Source organism: Erpetoichthys calabaricus, chromosome 6 (genome assembly GCF_900747795.2).
Source record: "Erpetoichthys calabaricus chromosome 6, fErpCal1.3, whole genome shotgun sequence".
Taxonomy (NCBI): domain Eukaryota; kingdom Metazoa; phylum Chordata; class Cladistia; order Polypteriformes; family Polypteridae; genus Erpetoichthys; species Erpetoichthys calabaricus.
Window position 1 is genome coordinate 68,846,793 of NC_041399.2, and position 20,095 is coordinate 68,866,887.

The 20,095-nt window shown below is 38.4% G+C and overlaps 1 protein-coding gene across 1 annotated transcript in view; it reads left to right on the forward strand.

Moving 5' to 3' along the window:
• greb1l (GREB1 like retinoic acid receptor coactivator) overlaps positions 1-20,095 on the forward strand; it is a 240,877-nt gene that overhangs the window by 144,709 nt on the left and 76,073 nt on the right. Inside the window, 4 exon segments of the mRNA XM_051928928.1 lie at positions 399-575; positions 16,586-16,708; positions 16,825-16,956; positions 19,874-19,996. Of these exon segments, the coding sequence (XP_051784888.1) occupies positions 399-575; positions 16,586-16,708; positions 16,825-16,956; positions 19,874-19,996 (555 nt within the window).

Here is a 20,095-nt window from a genome sequence, read left to right on the forward strand (position 1 = left end):
TTCTCAAGTTTCTTTTTTCAGTAACTGTTTTTACTAAGGAGGATATGGTGAAAAAGTAGGTAACACTGCTTCTTCACTGCTACTGAGATCTTTATTTAATTCCTAGGAATGTCGATGGCTTTCGCCAGATGCTTGGGTTTCCTTGCAGAGACATCCACATTAGGAAATATAATGATAAATATGCCTAGTATGTGTGCTATTGTGTTTTGTCCAGGGTTGGTTCTTGCTGAGTTTCTTATGATATAGGACAGACCATTGCTAGGACAGCCTCTGAGTGACCGTATATGGGAGCACAAAATAAAAGCAGTGGAGAGTTTAGTTTTTTAAATTTGTAGTAAGTGTAATAAAAGCATATTTCATTGCTGTAATGATACATATTGTATATTTATTTTTTACAGGATTTTCAGGAAATTGTATAGGCTGTGGGGAGAAGGGATTTCGTTACTTTACTGAGTTTTCCAACCACATCAACCTTAAGCTGGCCACTCAACCAAAGAAGCAGAAGCACTTAAAGTATTACCTTGTGAAAAATTCACAGGGAGCTTTGTGTAAAGGTCCTCTCATCTGCTGGAAAGGTAACAGGCTGAATGATAACTATAGTGACTATGTTTTGTAGAACATACAAACATTTATAGTCTGTGCTTCTGTAGGTGCACATGTAAGGGTATTCCTCGTTTTATTAGTCAAGGAGATGGAGGCAAGTAGTTGCATTAAAAATTATTCAGTAGACAATAAGCTGTGTTATTAATGTGTTTATATCAAATTAGTGCTAGAAAAGGTGAAAGCATTGAAAAAAAGAAACCGTGAAATGACCTGGGTTCATTACATTAATTATAAGGTACAGTTTGGTGTACTGTTAAAATGGTCAGGAAATGGGAAAAGTTCTGGTTAGAAAAGAATATAAATTAATAAGCATGATAAAGGAAGACAGGAGGAATTGAAATTAGATGTATAACTAGTGCACTGTTCAAAAAGTACAGTGTAGAAGTTTGAAATATATTATGTAAATAATAAATAAATAAATAAATAAAAGACACCTGGGGGTATAATAAAGAATAAGCGAGAATAAAGGTTAGTGATACATGATAGTACACCATATATAGTAAGTAAAGGAAAATTGTATAATACTGGAAAAGCAGAAAACTGTGAGGCACAGTGTTTCATTGCACAGTGGGCCACTGCTAAGAAAAGCAAAATAATATAAAGAATACAGCAAACATGACTATTATTGAGAAGATAAAAAAATCAAACAAAGGTAGATATTAGAGTATTGTGTACAAGATTAGAGTAATATAAAGCAACATAAAGAGAAGTAGAAGAGTGGAGGTATAACAGAGAAGAGCAAACTAACGAAAAGAAAAGATCAATGCAAGTTCAAATAAACATACAATAGATATTGTAGTATGCAAAATAAAAATAGGACTGAAGAAATTTATTCATTAGCAATTTGTATGTATGTTGTGACCTGTAGCAGGCTCCACTGAGCCCCCAGATCCTCCAGCATCAACACAAGACCTTATTTTAACTTCACAGGTAATGCACAAACAAAGCACAGGCACAATACCTCCTATTTGCTCTTCCTTTCTTTCTTTCTTCCTCTCCTTCCACTCCTCCAGGTCAGTGTTTTCCAGGTCCTCTCCCAACTCTGACTTGCCTGGATGAGGTCAAGTGGCTTCCTTTATGCCAGACCCGGGTGTACTTCCAGTTTTACTGCACTACAGGTTGGAAGCACTTCCAGGTCAGGTGGAAGTTCCATAAAGTGGGGACAATCTGTCCTTGCATCTCCCCCTAGTGGCACCCATGGAACACCGCAGGGTCTGACAGAACTGTAATTCCCAGCCTGCCCCTTGGGTATCCACACAGGCACCATACCTCAAGAAGCCTTCCACCTATTATATTGGAGGAACAAATTGTCCATGGGATTGTTCTCCCCCACCCTTCCGTTAATCTAGCCTTCCAGATAGGTAAGGAACTATGAACCATCCTGGCCCGAACACCATTCCATACCTATTACAATGTAAAATAAGATTTGTGATCTCTATACTTCCTTATTTACATATTAATAATCTTTTAGAGTACAAATTAAGAAATGTGTATTGAGTATACATTTTCAATGAAAGGATCATTTTATTTTAATGTTGTTTTCCTTTATATATTATTTCCACTTAATTACAGAAGCATTTCATAGAATATTGTCAATATCCAGACATTCATTTAGAATTAACATTCAGTTTTTTCATTATTCTTGATTTGTGAATATGTGTAGATGCTGTGATTGTTATTTATAGCTTCATGACATCTTTGCATGTATATTGCTACTACATTGCTATTTTAAATGTACATGATCCTATTGCCTATAGTTAGATGTTGTAAATCTATATTTATTAATCTATATTTTATTAAATTTTTTAATAAAAATTAAAAAATGTAATGTTTTTTTTTCCTGGTCATTTAAAGTGTCTTCAGGCTAAATATCTGCTAAGATGATACTGATGTAGCAATTTTGTATTGTCTTTATACAGCTGACAAGCTTCTGATTCAGCTTCTGATTATGACATACCAGTAAACCCGCGATTCTGAAAAGAATTGCAAATCCAAGAATGGCAATCACTTTCTGTTCCCTCCGATATTTGGAGGGAAGAAAAATCATGGAGGGTGGGTGCATCCTGGGAGAGTTTTCATTTAATTAAATAAATATATTTGTACTAAAGTGGTTTCTTTTTGGAGCCGTGACGTGTTTCAGAAGCGCGTTGTAGGCGCCTGCGTTCATTGTTTATATCCATGCGGTCTTGTTTTTGTTTTTCTATGGCTGTGTTGTTAGCTAGAAGTCGTTTGCTGACGGCGGCGGATTCGCGTGCTGAAGTGACCATGGCGGCGGATCCGGGCATGGAGGGCTACATTACTAAACGAAGGTGGTATATGCAGTGGTGTGGGCGGTCGCGTTCAGGCGGCGATTCTCTAAAGAATCGCAAATGCAAGAATGGCAATCAGTTTCTATTCCCTCCGATCTGTGGAGGAATGAAAAATGATGGGAGGGTGTGAGCGTCCTGGTAAAGTTTTCATTTAATTAAATAAACATATTTGTACTAAAGCGGTTTCTTTTTGGAGCTGTGACTCATCTGGTTCTGGTGTTTCAGAAGCGCGTTGTAGGCACCTTCGTTTTATTGTTTTTATCCATGCAGTCTCGCTTTTGGCAGCGGTGGTAGTGTGTACGGCTTGCCTGTTGCCTCTGGCATCTGTGCATATATACTGTACAACCTGGCGTGCACGCTTTACCTCAGGTTTAGTTCACAGGTCGTAGCCATACGGGCTCGTTTTTGTATTTCTAATTGTTGAGCTGTTTCTTTTTGGAGCCGTGACTCCTTTGCCTGTGCTGTTTCAGAAGCGCGTTGTGGGCGCCTTCGTTCATTGTTTTTATCCATACGGGCTTGTTTTTGTATTTCTGTTAGTTGAGCTCTTTCATTTTGGAGCCGTGACGTCTTTGCTTCTGGTGTTTCTGAAGCGCGTTGTAGGAGCCTCCGTTTATTGTTTTTATCCATGCGGTCTCGTTTTTGTTTTTCTGTAGCTGTGTCGTTAGGTAGATGTCGTTTCCTGTTAGGAATCATAATTCAACGTACTTTTAATACTGAATTACTGTTATGTGATTCAAATATGCCACACTGCTGGCTCAGTGGATTAGAGCAAGTTTAGTTTACAGGTTGTGTTGTTTGGGCGCCACCTACCGACACTGGGAAGCCGCTGGGTTTGACTCTGGGGCGCTGAGGCGCTCTGCGCAAGCGCCTCAGTGCATCCTGCGTCCGTGCATATAATTATACAACTGTCGTTTAGTAATATAGATGTTTGTGTTCAGATTGAGGTCGTTAATTGCAAATGTTATACTGAGAAAGTGTTGTGATTGCTTGCAAAGATTGTGTTAGAAAAGGGGATCTAAAGGTTGTCCTGCACACTAATAAAAATAAGATAAATAAAAACATTTTCATGAACAAAATTAAGTATAAGATGGTTAAACTGGAGGCGGCACGGTGGCGCAGTGGGTAGCGCTGCTGCCTCGCAGTAGGGAGACCTGGGGACCTGGGTTCGATTCCCAGGTCCTCCCTGCGTGGAGTTTGCATGTTCTCCCCGTATCTGCGTGGGTTTCCTCCGGGCGCTCCGGTTTCCTCCCACAATCCAAAGACATGCAGGTTAGGTTGATTGGCAATTCTAAATTGGCCCTAGTGTGTGCTTGGTGTGTGGGTGTCTTTGTGTGTGTCCTACGGTGGGTTGGCACCCTGCCTGGGATTGGTTCCCTGCCTTGTGCCCTGTGTTGGCTGGGATTGGCTCCAGCAGACCCCCGTGACCCTGTTTGGATTCAGCGGGTTGGAAAATGGATGGATGGATGGTTAAACCGAGGCAGACAAAGTAAAAAATAAACACAAATAAACAAAAAAAATAAGCCTCCTGTCCTCTGCACCTTTCCATCTGATGAGATGGTTTGTCAACTTGCCTCATACACCACTATCCTACGCATTCCCTCTTTCTTAGGTGTATCCTTTTCTCTTTCCATAGCCTGTCCTCTGTTCCTCCTACCCATTCAGTGCTTTTTCACATTTCTACTCAACTCTTCACTCAGAAAGCCTTCAGCAGATTTGAATTCCATCCCAAGTCAAACAATCACTTCTGAACTCAAGAGTGCTCTTCTGTTTGCTCAAGGAAAGGCCCTAGCAGCCCTGGACGCTGGGATGTTTTAGTTGCCCTTTAAGGGCCAGGACTTTAAAGCATCTCTCTAGCTCTGGGACAATATGCTCTGTAATCAGGATATTTTGCCCTCTCTATATATACAGTATATACTGTATATATAGCACAGCAGCCACTATGTTCCCAAAATGGCATGTGCTATTTATGACAATGTGTCTCTCTCTCTGTCTCTCTCTCTCTCTGTCTCTCTATCTCTGTCTCTTTACCCTTGTGGCCTGATGTTAGACATAATAAATAAATAAAATCACGCTAGTATAAAGAAAGCTTTGAAAAGATATGCGGTTAACATCAAAGGAGATGAAAACAAAAACTATAGCTTAGCAGCATTACTTAATAAAACAATTTTCAGTAATTTCCACAGTCCTTTGAAACAGACACACTTACAATTCTGTGTGTTGTATTTTTGTACAATTACATTAATGTAATAATTAAAATATAAACAAAGATAGTACCCAGGTGAAATAACTCTATTGTAGTACATTACTTCATTTTTAAGTGCAGTCTGAAAAGAATATTAGCGCACACAAACTTAGCACATAGCATATTTGAACAATTTGTTTACACTATAAACTAGATGCCCAAACACAGTACTTCCTCCCCTACCAGTTGAACACTTATTAAAGAAACCATGTTCGAACATTAAATGTATCATTGCATATTATTAAAAATTCAGCTTTTCCGGGGTGGCTTCTCTTTCTCTCAGGATAATGTTGTTCTGCTTCTTGTTGATTTTGTGGAGCAGTGTTTCCAGACATGTGAGATGAAACTTCAGAAGTAAGAGGATCTTCAGTTCTTGTCTTGTTCTTGGTCAACTACTTGGGTTTCCAGGAAAATTGCAGGATTGAGGGAAATCTATGCTTGGAGGTTGATGTTCATTTGCATTTTTACTCTGCGGGGAACCTGGTTTAGTTGAACCTTCCGGCGTTTGAGCATTCCGGATCTGATCAACATGTCTTCACCACAGGGTATTTCCCACATCAACAATATACATCCATGGGCCTATTCTAGAAATAACTTTTCCTAGTTGCCACTTGTTATTTGTGTAATCTCAAACTAGAAGATTTTGTCCATTGTTTAAACTTCTGGTACCTTTGTTATATACGTTTAAAGTGTTTGTTTTGTACCTCCATCTGTACATCTGCTTTCATGAGATAGATGTGAGGCCTTAAATTTCTATTCAAAAGCATTATGGCTGGAGTGGTGTTTGTTGTTGCATGAATTGCATTTCCGTATGCAAATAGAAAATTATCAAACTTGTGTTGCAGTGACAAATCTTCTTTATTCATGGCTTCGATAGCCCTTTTCAATGTTTGAATAAATCTTTCAGCTAAGACCATTTGTATCTGGATGAGGGGGTGCAGATGTGATATGTTCAATTCTATTTTGCTATGTAAAGATTTTGAATTCTACTGAACTGGACTGTGGTGCATTATCACTGCAAGCTTGTTTTGCTAAGCCATTTCTTGAAAATACTAGGGGGCTCCGCCTCCTGCTCGCTTCGCTGGCCAACCCCTAGTCTTGGGTAACCCGAAATAGATTTGAAAGAGATTATTGTCTGTCTTGGTAATTGTTACATATGTATCATGTTCACCGTCACGACATCTGTAGGTCTATGTAATATATGTAAATGACAATAGCAGTTCAATTGTCATGTAAGTATAGAATGTCTTTGAGTTTGCGCAGATCCATGTATGAGATATATTGACCGACTCTGTCCATGGTCTGTCCTTGGGATTTGTTGATTAGGTATACGTTGTTTACTGTTAGTAATATGGATAATTGCACTCACTGTTAAAATTACCTATTTCCGTTAGTTGAACTCTTTCGTTTCTGAGCCGTGGCTCCTTCACTTGCGGTGCATAGGCGCATGCGCCTTCCGTACTATCTCGTGTTTGACTATGCTGTGTTTTGTGGACGTTTGGGGACTCCGTACTTTCTCTGGTTTGACTGTGGGGCGGGACACGGAAGCCTCTTCTGTTTGTGTTTTCTGTGAGTGCTTATAGTGTTGTGTTACTGTAATGTGATTCACATATGCTGTGGATTCCGGATCTTCGGGGCTTCTGTACTATCTCGGGTTTTTGCTTGCACCTTCCGCACTATGTCGGGTTTGACTATGCTGTGTAGTGTGGACGTGTAGGGTTCTGTACTCTCTAGAGAGGGCTACATACAGTTGTCCATGTGTAAAGTGCTTAATGTTGTATTACTGTAATGTGATTCACATATGTTGTGGAGTCTGGATCTGTGGGGTTTCTGTACTATCTCGTGTTTATGCTTGCGGTGTGTTGGAAGCGCGTGGACCATGCTGTGTAGTATGGACGTTTAGTTCAGAAGCGCGTTGTAGGCGCCTGCGCCTTTCGTACTTTCCCGCGCCTTCCGTACTATCTTTGTGGACCTGTGGGGCCTCCGTAGCCTCTTCTGTTTGACTCTGGGGTGCAGCGCAGAATCCTCTTTTTTGTGTGGCTGTGTCGTTTGTTGTTAGCTATGGGCGCGTTGTTGCTTCATTTCTTATTCACGTTAGTTGAGCTCTTTCGTTTTTGGGCCGTGACTCCTTTGTTCGCGGTGGATCAGACTTCGCTTGCGGTTTATGAGACGCGCGCTGTAGGCGCCTGCGCTCTATGTCTCCTGGTCCCATCGCCGTGTACCTGCGTCCGTGCCTTCCGGTTTACCATTCTTGGTTAGTAATATGGATTGTGCTTAGTATGGAGATGGTCTGTTCATGCAAATAACTTCTGGCCATTTGGAATGTGCATCCATGGCAACTATGAACATAGAGCTCAAAAATGGCCCTGCAAAATCAAGACATATGCATTGCTGTGGTGCTGAAAGCCATTCCCATGGGTGCAAAGGTGCTTGTTGAGGAGAGTTATATACCAGCTGACATCCTGTACAGTTTTTTGTAAGGTCTTCAGTTTGCTTATTAATACCAGGCCACCATACATAATTATGGGCCAGAGTCTTCATTTTTACAGTATCCAAATGTGCTTCATGCAGTGTCTTATAGTACTCTGGTACACAACTTTGAAGGAATCACTACATGTGATCTATACATCAGAGTCCCTTGACAAAAAAATTGTTGTTCTTTTCTGACAGCGAATTCTGGCTAGAGAGACTTTCAAAATTTTGGCCAAGCTCTCATAACAAGATCATAAACAACTTGATAATGTTGGATCATTCCTTGTCTCTCTTTGGAATGACGTGGATCTGCAGATGTATGTTCTTCTGTTTGTGATGATGAATGTGATAACGTATCAGCATTAACATTTTGTTGAGTTCCTTTGGATTCAGTATCATAGGAGTGGACTCCCAGATAAAGAGGCCATCTTTGTAAACATGCTGCGGTAGCCAGACAAACTTCCCCTTTTGGGGTTAAAAATTGACACTAAAGGTGATGGACTGTCACCAATGTGAATCTTTGGCTATAAGGGCACTGGTGAAATTTCTTCACTCCCCATACAAGACTTAGTGCTTCTTGATCAATTTGTGCATAATTGCGTTCAGTCTTGGTCAGTGACCGTGAAGCAAAGGAAATTGGTTTCTCACTGCCACCCTTTAGTCTGTGTAATACTGTAGAATGGCACCTATTCCTTATGATGATGCATCACATGGCAGTCTTGATGACAGGGTGGATTAAAGTGTATAAGTACCTTGTCTGATGTTATCATTCTGTTTGTTTTTTGAAAGGCTTGTTCACAACTCTTAGACCATTTCCATTTTGACCCTGTTTGTAAAAGATAATTCAAGGGGTGTAGTACTGTAGAAAGATTTTTCAGGAATTTGTGGTAGTAGTTAACTTCTAAATATGATCGCAACTGAGACATATTTTCTGGAGGTGGGCCTTTTATTATGGCTTCAGCCTTGTCTTGAGATTTATGCAACCCATTTTTATCACTTATATGTCCACAAAATTAATTTTATCTTTGAAAAATTCACATTTGTACTTATTAACGTGAAGTCCATATTCCTCAAGTCTGTCAAGCACTAATTTTAAATTATTCAGGTCGTTTTTGATCATTCATACCTCTGACAAGAATATCATCAACATAGCACTATGTATTAGGTTTTCCTGAAGTACTTGGTCCATTGCTGTTTTCCAGACTGCCAGTACTGAAGCAATACTTAAAACAAGACAGGTACAGTGCATCCGGAAAGTATTCACAGCGCGCATCACTTTTTCCACATTTTGTTATGTTACAGCCTTATTCCAAAATGGATTAAATTCATTTTTTCCTCAGAATTCTACACACAATACCCCATAATGACAACATGAAAAAAGTTTACTTGAGGTTTTTGAAAATTTATTAAAAATAAAAAAACTGAGAAATCACATGTACATAAGTATTCACAGCCTTTGCTCAATACTTTGTCGATGCACCTTTGGCAGCAATTACAGCCTCAAGTCTTTTTGTATATGATGCCACAAGCTTGGCACACCTATCCTTGGCCAGTTTTGCCCATTCCTCTTTGCAGCACCTCTCAAGCTCTCATCAGGTTGGATAAGAAGTGTTAGTGCACAGCCACTTTAAGATCTCTCCAGAGATGTTCAATTGGATTCAAGTCTGGGGCTCTGGCTGGGCCACTCAAGGACATTCACAGAGTTGTCCTGAAGCCACTCCTTTGATATCTTGGCTATGTGCTTAGGGTCGTTGTCCTGCTGAAAGATGAACCGTCGCCCCATTACGAGGTCAAGAGAGCTCTGGAGCAGGTTTTCATCTAGAATGTCTCAGTACATTGCTGCAGTCATCTTTCCCTTTATCCTGACTAGTCTTCCAGTTCCATCACAGCATGATGCTGCCACCACCATGCTTCACTGTAGGGATGGTATTGGCCTGGTGATGAGCAGTGCCTGGTTTCCTCCAAACGTGACGCCTGGCATTCACACCAAAGAGTTCAATCTTTGTCTCATCAGACCAGAGAATTTTCTTTCTCATGGTCTGAGAGTCCTTCAGGTGCCTTTTGGCAAACTCTAGGCGGGCTGCCATGTGCCTTTTACTAAGGAGTGGCTTCCGTCTGGCCACTCTACCATACAGACGTGATTGATGGATTGCTGCAGAGATGGTTGTCCTTCTGGAAGGTTCTCCTCTCTCCACAGAGGACCTCTGGAGCTGTGACAGAGTGGCCATCGGGTTCTTGGTCACCTCCCTGACTAAGGCCCTTCTCCCCCGATTGCTCAGTTTAGATCACCGGCCAGCTCTAGGAAGAGTCCTGGTGGTTTTGAACTTCTTCCACTTACGGATGATGGAGGCCACAGTGCTCATTGGGACCTTCAAAGCAGCAGAAATGTTTCTGTAACCTTCCCCAGATTTGTGCCTCGAGACAATCCTGTCTTGGAGGTCTACAGACAATTCCTTTGACTTCATGCTTGGTTTGTGCTCTGACATGAACTGTCAACTGTGGGACCTTATATAGACAGGTGTGTGCCTTTCCAAATCATGTCCAATCAACTGAATTTACCACAGGTGGACTCCAATTAAGCTGCAGAAACATCTCAAGGATGATCAGGGGAAACAGGATGCACCTGAGCTCAATTTTGAGCTTCATGGCAAAGGCTGTGAATACTTATGTACATGTGCTTTCTCAATTTTTTTATTTTTAATAAATTTGCAAAAATCTCAAGTAAACGTTTTTCACGTTGTCATTATGGGGTGTTGTGTGTAGAATTATGAGGAAAAAAATGAATTTAATCCATTTTGGAATAAGGCTGTAACATAACAAAATGTGGAAAAAGTGATGCGCTGTGAATACTTTCTGGATGTACTGTATATTGAAATAACCCCTTATGTGTATTTATGGTGAAAAACCTCTTAGAAGATTCTTCAATCTCAATTTGTAAGTAGGCTTGTGCCAGATCAATCTTTTTAAAGCGTTCACCTCCAGACAGAGAAGCAAAATTATCCTCTATGTGAGGCAGGAGGTATTGAACAGTGTGAAGTACTGGATTAATTGTAACGTTAACATCCCCACATATGTGGACATCACCTGTTTTTCTCTTTTTTTAAAACAGGAACAATGGGTGTAGCTCACTCACTGCACTTCACTTTTGACAGAACTCCTAAATTTACCAAGTTCTGTAATTGCAACTCCACTCTAGGAGAGAGAGTATATGGCACTGGGTGGAGTTTATGAAATTCAGGAATGGCATTTTCATTTAATTCTATACATTCTTTATTGTCTTTAAAGTTACAGTTTCTTTTTCAGAAATGTCTTGTGACTACCGTGAGCAGCTGATGACATTGTTCAGTACTTTAATTAAAGGCCAATCCAATTTAATTTTCCTTAACCATATACAACCAAACAAGGCTGGCCCTCCCTTCTCTACCACATAGAGGTCTAAATACTGTGTTTAGCCCTGATACCTCACTGGTACATTAATATTTCCATTGGGGGACACCTTTTCTCCCGTGTATGTCAAGAGTACAACTGCAGTCTCCTTTAATGGTATTTTTGAAAACAGCTTTTTGTAGTCTGTTGCAAAAATCACAGATAAGGTAGAACCTGTGTCCAGTTCCATTTATAATTGTATTCCTTACACTTCAGGAGTCTTCCATATGGTTTCATGATCATTTTCATATGGTTTCATGATCATTTTCAGTAACACTACACAGTTCAAGCCATAAATGACCATCATTTCCATATTCCAGATCCTATTCAGCTTGGTCTGAGTCAGTCTCACTATCTGTTCCATTCACCTAATGTACATTTAACTTTGCGTTTCACTCTCTGGGTACTCTGTTTGCTATCTGTGAGTGTCTTGGCTACCTAGCTCACACATTCATTATGACCACGTTTGTGACTTTTTCTGGGTTTCTTTGCGTAAACCAACAGTCATCTGACTTGTGTGACACTTTACCACAGTGATTTTGCTGCTTTGTTTCACTGAAATTGTATTTATAGCACACTCAAGTTCTTTTTGTTGCAGTTCATATGCATCTTTTGCAGCAGTTCTCATTGAAACAGCAATATGCTGTGCTTGCTCTATGTCATATCTCTTTCAGAAAGCAACCATTTCTGTATGCTTTCACAGTGCATGCCGCAAACTAGCTGGTCTCGCAATGCATCAGAAAGTCCAGCGGCAAACTGGTAGTGCTCAGCTGATCTCCTTAATTCTGCAGTATATTTGGTTATACTTTCTCTTCTTGGCTGGTTTTGTTTATGAAAATAAAATCTTCCCGCAATTACTAGAGGTTACAGGTTCAAATGATTTTAAAGAATATCATCGACGTCTGTGAATGTTTTCAAAGAGAGTTTCTTAGGTGCTAGAAGGCTGTGGAGTAAACAGTATGTTTTGGCGCCCATGGCAATTAGTAGCAGCGCTAACTTTTTCTTCATTCTGAGTGTCATTGACTGCAAAAAGTTCCACCCTTCCAATATATGTAGGCCAGTCTTCAACAGTTGTATCAAACACGCCAATTCCAATATATCCTTGACATTATTATTCAGTTTTGTATTAAATTCGGTTGACTCGGTGCTTTTTCTTTAGAAGCTGGCATCTGTTCACTTTTCTTTTTTCTTTGTTGTGAATAATGTTCAGCTTACTGCATCAGTGTTTAAAGTTCATTCTCATTGCCAATATGTTGTGTTTTTGTACAGTTACATTAGTGCAATAATGAAAATATAAACAAAGATAGTACCCAGATAAAATAACTCTTATTAAGCCACATTACTTTATTTTTAAGTACCATCCCAAAATAATATCAGTGTGCACAAACTTAGTACGTAGCATATTTGAACAATATTTTTATGCTATGAACTAGATACCCAAACAGAACACTGTGTACCTAGGCCAACTTACGTTCCTCCTCCTACCTTCTGTTCTGCAATTTTATATGCCACATGTTGAAATTCACAACAGTACAAACTATACAAATGTAGGAAAAATAGATGGTCTGGTCCTATATTAAAATCTGTTGTAATTACTCTGAAAATTACTTTTGGAAAATACCTACAATAATAACTGAAATTACAGTTCAGTCAGCAACTCTAGTAATGGTGTGAATAGACTGAAGTAGTGAATTTATATCCTACGTTTAAATCCTGAGACAAATGAGGAGTTCTTTACACTATTCCAGATAATTCCACAATCTAGGGTTCCCATAGCTAAAGGTGTGCATTTACTAGAGAAAGTTTTGTACCCTTGGAATTGTCAGGAAATTTCCATATTCCATTCACAAAGTAAATTCTAGAATGTAGGTATTAATAAGGTTTGTTAAGTGAAGAGGGGTAATATATACATGTTAGAATACATTAGAAGGAGGTCTAATGGTTGGGCAGTATTTAGCACTACTGCCTTTTAGCATTTGATTTTTGCATTTGAATCCTGCTTTGGGCAGCTTTCCCCATGTCTATGTTGGCTATTCCAATTTCCCTCCCTTATTCCTTGTGTTAGGTTAATTGGTTTGTTGCAATTGGCCCTATATGAGTGAGTATGAATTTCTGTCTGATTGTTGTAAGACAAGCGAACAAGCAAAAGATTTGGGGATCACCCCGTATACTTAATGTAAAGGAAAGGTTACAGTGTAACAGTAGTCTGTTAAGACTGAGGGTAACATACGTTGACTAACTAATGACAGAAACATGGTGGTTTTATAGAGAGTCGGGGAGGAAGGGGCATGTCTCTGAGGCCAGAAGCAGAAGTCATGAGACACTTGGGAGAAGATGAGAGTTCTCTGAGGTGGAACCTGAAGTGCACTCTGTGGAGGAATCTGAAGTGTCGTTAGTGGGTTTGGCTTCTGGGAATCTGCAGAAGAAGGAAGAGTGGCATTAATTAGTACACCCTGTCAATCCTTGGTCTGGTGTTACCACACTTTTAGTTGAGCCCATTGACTGCTTCTCAAGCACAAGTGTGTAACAATGTACATGGAGGCTGATGGTGGAGGGGGTGTTTTGGTTCTGTGGAACACTGATTGAACTGGGTTCTATGAATGTGCAGGATTTTTAAATTGATGATAAATTTTTGCTGTATAAAGCAGTTCTTGGTTTAGTGTGGTGTAATAAGTCCTAAAGGATAGATTAGTTTCACAGGGGTTTAACATTTAAATTGTGAACTTATTCTACAAAGCTAATTTTAAACTGAGTTAAAAAGTGAAAGCACTTTGTTACTTTCTATACAATTCCCAAGTACAGTTTTATAATTACGTATAAGTACATCATGGTTATTCATTGTTTTAGTTAATTGAAAGCAGTGACTTACAAAATATGAGAAATTATTGTTATTGTTAGATTTAGCTGAGTGGCATCTGCATATATGAATGTAACAGAATATTATATTTTTGAACTGTAAAAAATAAAGTGAAAACAGTAGGGGTCCCAGTACTGAGCGCTGATAGACAACTTAACTTTATATCCTCATGAAACACTGAAAGCTGTTTTTATTTAAAGGCTAATGTACAAACATGTTGCACAATTTTACCAAATCTTTTGAAACAAGTAGTGATTTTTACATCTGTTTAGAGTAATTGTAGAACCTTGATTGAATATTCCCCAGGTATTTCAGTGTTTTCATCTAGAGACTCCAGTTTCTTCCAACAGTTCAAAAGCATATATACATATCTGAAGGAATAACATCCACTCTAAAAAGTAACTGTCTTACTTGTGTTGCTGCTGACATAGACTATAGTAAAGAGACAAAATACAGCAGGTGATTTAATTTTTATTTTTTTTTGTAATTGTAACAAAAAAACATCTATGTTCTGAAGTGGGGATATCATAAGAACCAATATTTCGGTAATAATTTGATACTAACGTTTTTAAATGTGTGTGTGTAATCTTAAGATGCTGGTCAATACATGACACCTTTTTTTGGCTTGAAAAGTACACATATTTATGTAAGTTTGAATGCTTTTCTTTATAAATGGACCCTGGTACCCATAAGCTTCATTATAAAATGCAAGAGTGGGCTAGTTATTTATTTATATTTATAAATATGCTTCATTAAACTCCACAATTTAATGTGGCCAACTAATATATACCATGATTGTGAAGAAATAAGTTTGACTTGAAAAATTACAAACTTATCCTTACCATTTCATGTAATGAGTAAATACTGTATCCATGTTACATTGAAGTGAAGTTAAATATATACAATGCTGTATGCATGGTTATAGGATGAACTAGGCATTTGCCAATTTTTGAGGGATGCATTCCTAAACATTTTTATTTGTTTTGGCATGATAAGGGTTCTTTTTGAAAGGGAGCCTGTGTTGTCATTATTTCATATTTGTTTCTGTTTTCTTCATATCCACCCATTTTCTCTTGTAGATGTGTGCATAGTGCAAAAGAAAATATCACAATAATAGGCACCTCACAAAAGGCTGCTCTAAATGGGATACCAGTCTACATGGCAAACACTAACTCATCACATCATATGGTCATCAGCCAATCCTAATATGTGAGGAAATGTAACCCATTTGGACTTTTATTACAAAGTCCACACAGTATCTGAGCTTTCAATACCAAACTCTTGAGCTGATGCAAATAAAACACATTTGGACACAAATGTTATATTTTACTGGGAACTGTTATTTTGTTTTTTATTAAGTAACAACTGACAGCCAGAGTGTGTACAGAATCAGAAAATGTAAATCTGCTGTGTATGTAGGGTGAATTAATGTCTACAAACTTCCACGGGTATGGGTGGGTTTAGGTATTAACTGCAGCAGATACAGGTGGGACTGTGTTACCACAGTGCAAACGCACTAGTTTGTGTTTGGTTTTCAGCACCCACGCAAAACTGTAAATTTGGCTCCCATGAGACATTTTTATTACACAGGGGGTATACAAGCTACCTAAAATATTATTTTCTTGTCTGCAGTTATCATCTCATAAATTTAAAATTCACAGTTGATAAAGGGCAAAATTATTGAATATTTGAGAATAATACCCCTTAGCTTAACTTTTAATACTTAACTTTATATAGTAATATATAACTGTATATAGTAATTTAAATAACTAGGTAACTTGTTGGTGTTTCTGTTGTATTACTGTATGTCAGTACCCTAGAGTCTGGAGCTGGTCACTGTTTACAGAATAGCATTTTAGAAGGGACATTACATTGTTGCCGCCATTTCATTTCAATTTTGAGCCCATACAAACTTAACATCGATTAATAGGAACCAGAGGTAAGGAAAGCCTCCTGTTATATACCCAGACACTTAATCTTTGCTGGTGTGTGCAACTTTCTGTGCAGAGGTAAGTGATATATTTACTTTCAATTAAAATTCTGACCTGCCAATCATACCATAATGGATATTGTCTTCTTTGTACTAACACCAAAGGAAGGTCTCAGTGGGAAAAAGATCAAGAAAAACTAATGTATGCATTTGCTCTTCTAAAATGCCTTATGATGGTTTTTATCCTCAACAGTCTTAAGACCACTGCAGTATCTCTTCTTCTTTCCTTTTATCTGGTTTACTTTTGAGAGCTTAGTGTTATACAGGGGAAAGTGTTAAAGGACATTTAAAGGAGCTATAGCGAAAGATATTATATTTACATCACAAAACCACTTTGTGGTTGGTGTCTCCAACCTAAAAAGAGAGAGAGATGTAGCCAAGCGCAGGTTGCCCATTTAGGGCAGTGGCAAAGAGGGGTGTTTGACAAAAGGTGTTTTGGTAAGAGTGCCCATCCTTGTTGAATGATAAGAGAACAGAGTAGAAATTTTTAACATTAACTTTAAATTACTTTGTAGTCCTTCTATAAAGGAAGTTATTGTCTAGCATATACTTTTATTATTAACTTTATAGGTGTTCAGCAGATAAGTAAAATATGAATGTGATGCAATGAATATTAAAAATATTTCTGAAAATACAGAATATTATACATTTTTAATCAGGTAGAATTTTCTTATTTTTCCTTCTAGAATGCAAAACAAGACAGCTGGTTCCCAGTCAGCTGGCTGTCAAACCAAGTTCTTCTACATCCCCTACTGTGAATCCAGATAGTGGACCAAGTAATGAATATAGCACAACATCTGCACAGACTGGTATGGAAAATGATTTCTTAAAAATTATTACCTGTGAACTTAAAATGGACTTTGATTAATTTTTAAAAGTAAATCTAGTTATGTTATTGTAACAGAATAGGCCCTCTCTTTGACAGATAACCCGTGCAGTCGAACACTGACATCTTCTATGGGCAGCCTATTTGGTAGCCAGGACCACTCCAGGGACAAGAACCTGGTAAAGCCAATTGCACTCTCCATGCAGACAGTGTCTAAGAATCTAGCAGCAGGTTAGTATTACTTTTTTCTACCACAATAACATGTTTTTCACTATTTAAATAATCCATGGTTTATAGGTAAAGTTTAAAGTTAAATAACTCGTAGATTATAAAACATTTTGAAAAAGTTTCCCTGGCGGCCAATTCATGTTTAAGTTTTCCCTGGCGGCCAATTCATGTTTAAGTTATTTATTTTAATTGAGACAAATATCTTGTAAGGTAGTTATTTTTATTCATTTTGAGCAATGTTTCAGCTGAATATTACTAGAAAACTTTAGACAAGTAGTATGAGACTTAATCATAAATACGTTTTTCTTTTGCAACTACTATGTTTCAGAGGGGATTTTTCCTGTGTACAGTGGAACCGAGGTTCACAAACGTCTCTGTACACGTACAAATCAGTTTACGACCAAAAAGTTCGCCAAACTTTTGCCTCAGTTCACGACCACACACTCGGTATACGAACAAGCCAGTTTCCCTTTCGGTTTGTGCGCGCCGATGATTTCCGCACGTGTTGCATTGTTCTCGGTCAGACGTGCGTGTGTGCTTTCGCTGTGAACTCTTTGTGCTCTATTTCATTTCCCTTTCCAGTTCGTAAGCGCCGATTACTGTATTTAAGCACGTGTTCAGCCTCTCCCTGTTCATTGTTCTCAGTCAGACGTGCGTGCTTTACCTGTGAACTCTTTGTGCTCTACAGTATTTTGTGTGCTTTTGCAGTTAACCATGGCTTCTAAGCAAGTGAAGAGTGGTGAGAAGAAAGTTTTGCAGAAAATTGAAATCGAAGTAAAAGAAATTATTGAAAAGTATGAGCTTGGCGTTCGTGTTACTGATCTTGCCGCCGAGTACAAGAAGTCAAAATCTATGATTTCGACTATGCTAAAGCAGAAAGAATCTATTAAAGCAGCTGATGTTGCAAAAGGAGTTACAGCGTTAACCAGGCAGAGGCCTCAAGTGCTGGAAGAGGTGGAGAAACTGTTGCTAGTGTGGCTGAACGAGAAGCAACTTGCAGGGGATAGCGTAAGCGAGGCAATGTTATGCGAGAAAGTCAGGAAGATTCATGGAGATTTGCTGCAAAACTATCCTTCTATGAGTGACGAAAGTGAGGAATTTAAAGCTAGTAGAGGATGGTTTGAAAAGTTTCGCAAGAGAAGTGGCATTCATAGTGTGGTAAGGCATGGGGAGGCTGCTAGTTCCGACGCTGAAGCTGCGAAAGAATTCGTGAAAAATTTCACAAAATTAGTGGAGGACGAAGGCTACATCCCACAACAAGTCTTCAACTGCGATGAAACCGGATTGTTCTCCACCCAGTTCCTCCTCACTTCATGCAAGAACTCGACTCATGCACGGTTAGTTTTCTTGGTGGTTTATGGTTAGTTTTTGTATTATGGATTTTTCAAATGTTCATTTTTCGGTTCGTAGCGTGAATTGTTGCAATGTTACTTTTCTCTGTTTTTCAAATGTTCATTTTTTTCCCTGTGCCTAAAACTCATTAAAAAAAGTGTTTACAGCGAGTGGTTCATAGCGTGATTTGTTGCAATGTTACTTTTCTTGGTGGTTTATTAAATTACAGATTTTTCAAATGTTACTTTTTTTCCCTGTGCTTAAAACTCATTTAAAAAAGTGTTTACAGCGATCGGGTTGTAAGGCTATTAGCGTGAACTCCTACAATGTTACTTTCTTGGTTGCTTGTGGTTGGTTTTTAAATAAAGTTCAGATTTGTTGAAATGTTCCGTTTTTTTTCCCCTGTGCTTAAAACTCGTTTAAAAAAAGTGTTTACAGCGATCGGGTCATAAGGCTATAGCGCGAACTCTTGCAATGTTAGTTTTCTCTGTTGTTCAAGGTTTTTTCAGTGTTATTCAATGTTTTTACATTTAGTTTACTATTATGATGTGCTTTCTATGGTGTAATTAACTATATTTGTGCTTAAAAATCTTTAAAAAATATATTTACATACAGTTTGTACGGTCTGGAACGGATTAATTGTATTTACATACAATCCTATGGGGGAAATTGCTTCGGTTCACGACCAAATCGGTTTACGATCAGTGTTTTGGAATGAATTATGGTCGTGAACCGAGGTTCCACTGTATAGTTTAAATTTCAGTAATTTGCCTACTGGAACTCAGACTCATGTAAATTTTCTCCTGCTTTTTTGGTGATAGTCTTGGTAGTAATAAGCTGAGAATGTCTGATGAGACTTCCCTATAGAACCAATAGTCTCTGACATCTTGTGGCGAATCCCCAAGTTGCTTTATCTTAGATATATAGTTTACTTTGTCATTGGTCTCCTCCTAGTCTTCTATGAAGAGTACTGGTATAGTACTGGTCTTCTAGGAAATACCTTTGGAACATGCTCTCTAGATGGTAAAATTGCCTGAGTTGCTTCTTCTCAATGTGAAACATAAATTGCTCTGATATAATCACAGATTATCAGGATCTTTAAAATCAAAGCATTTTAATCATGTTTAGGAATCTAATATGCCTCCTTGTACTTACAATCTAATTTTTTACCATCACCAACCAGTTCTTACAATTAAATATGAGGACAGAGATGTAAAATAAATGGCAAACTGAGAGTTTTGTCCAAGGACTTGACTTGTATTGCAGCACCAGTTTCTGAGTGCCTTTGCATTTCACGACCATCAGTCTCACATATGTATACATTATTAACCTTATAAAATCATATAGATTTAAGGTTCCTTTTAATCTTCATCTGTGTTAGGCGATATTGTTTTAATGCCCATTTTGTACATACAGCATGTTAATAGCAAATTTAGTATAAACCATTATCTACTTTTACTATGTGAAATTGTAGCCTTAACAAATGCATGGAAAGTAACCACTTTCAGTTCTATGTCATGTTTGGATTAGTTTGTGACAATTAGCCTCCTTTGCAATTTGTTTTATCATTTTTGCTTTTATTGTTTAGTTCCCCCTGATGGCATTGCTAATGGGAGCACTGGAAAAAGTGTTATTTTCAGCTCTCCGCAATCCTTTCACTCTTCTGTGCATACAACTTCTTTGTGTTCAGGTTACTTTGCTTCAGAGACAGGTAATTCCATCCTTTCGTCTTCTCTCTGTGTAGTTTAAAAAAGCAATTGCAATTTTTATAATAACACTTTTTCTTCTAATCTGTAGGTTATGTCTCTTA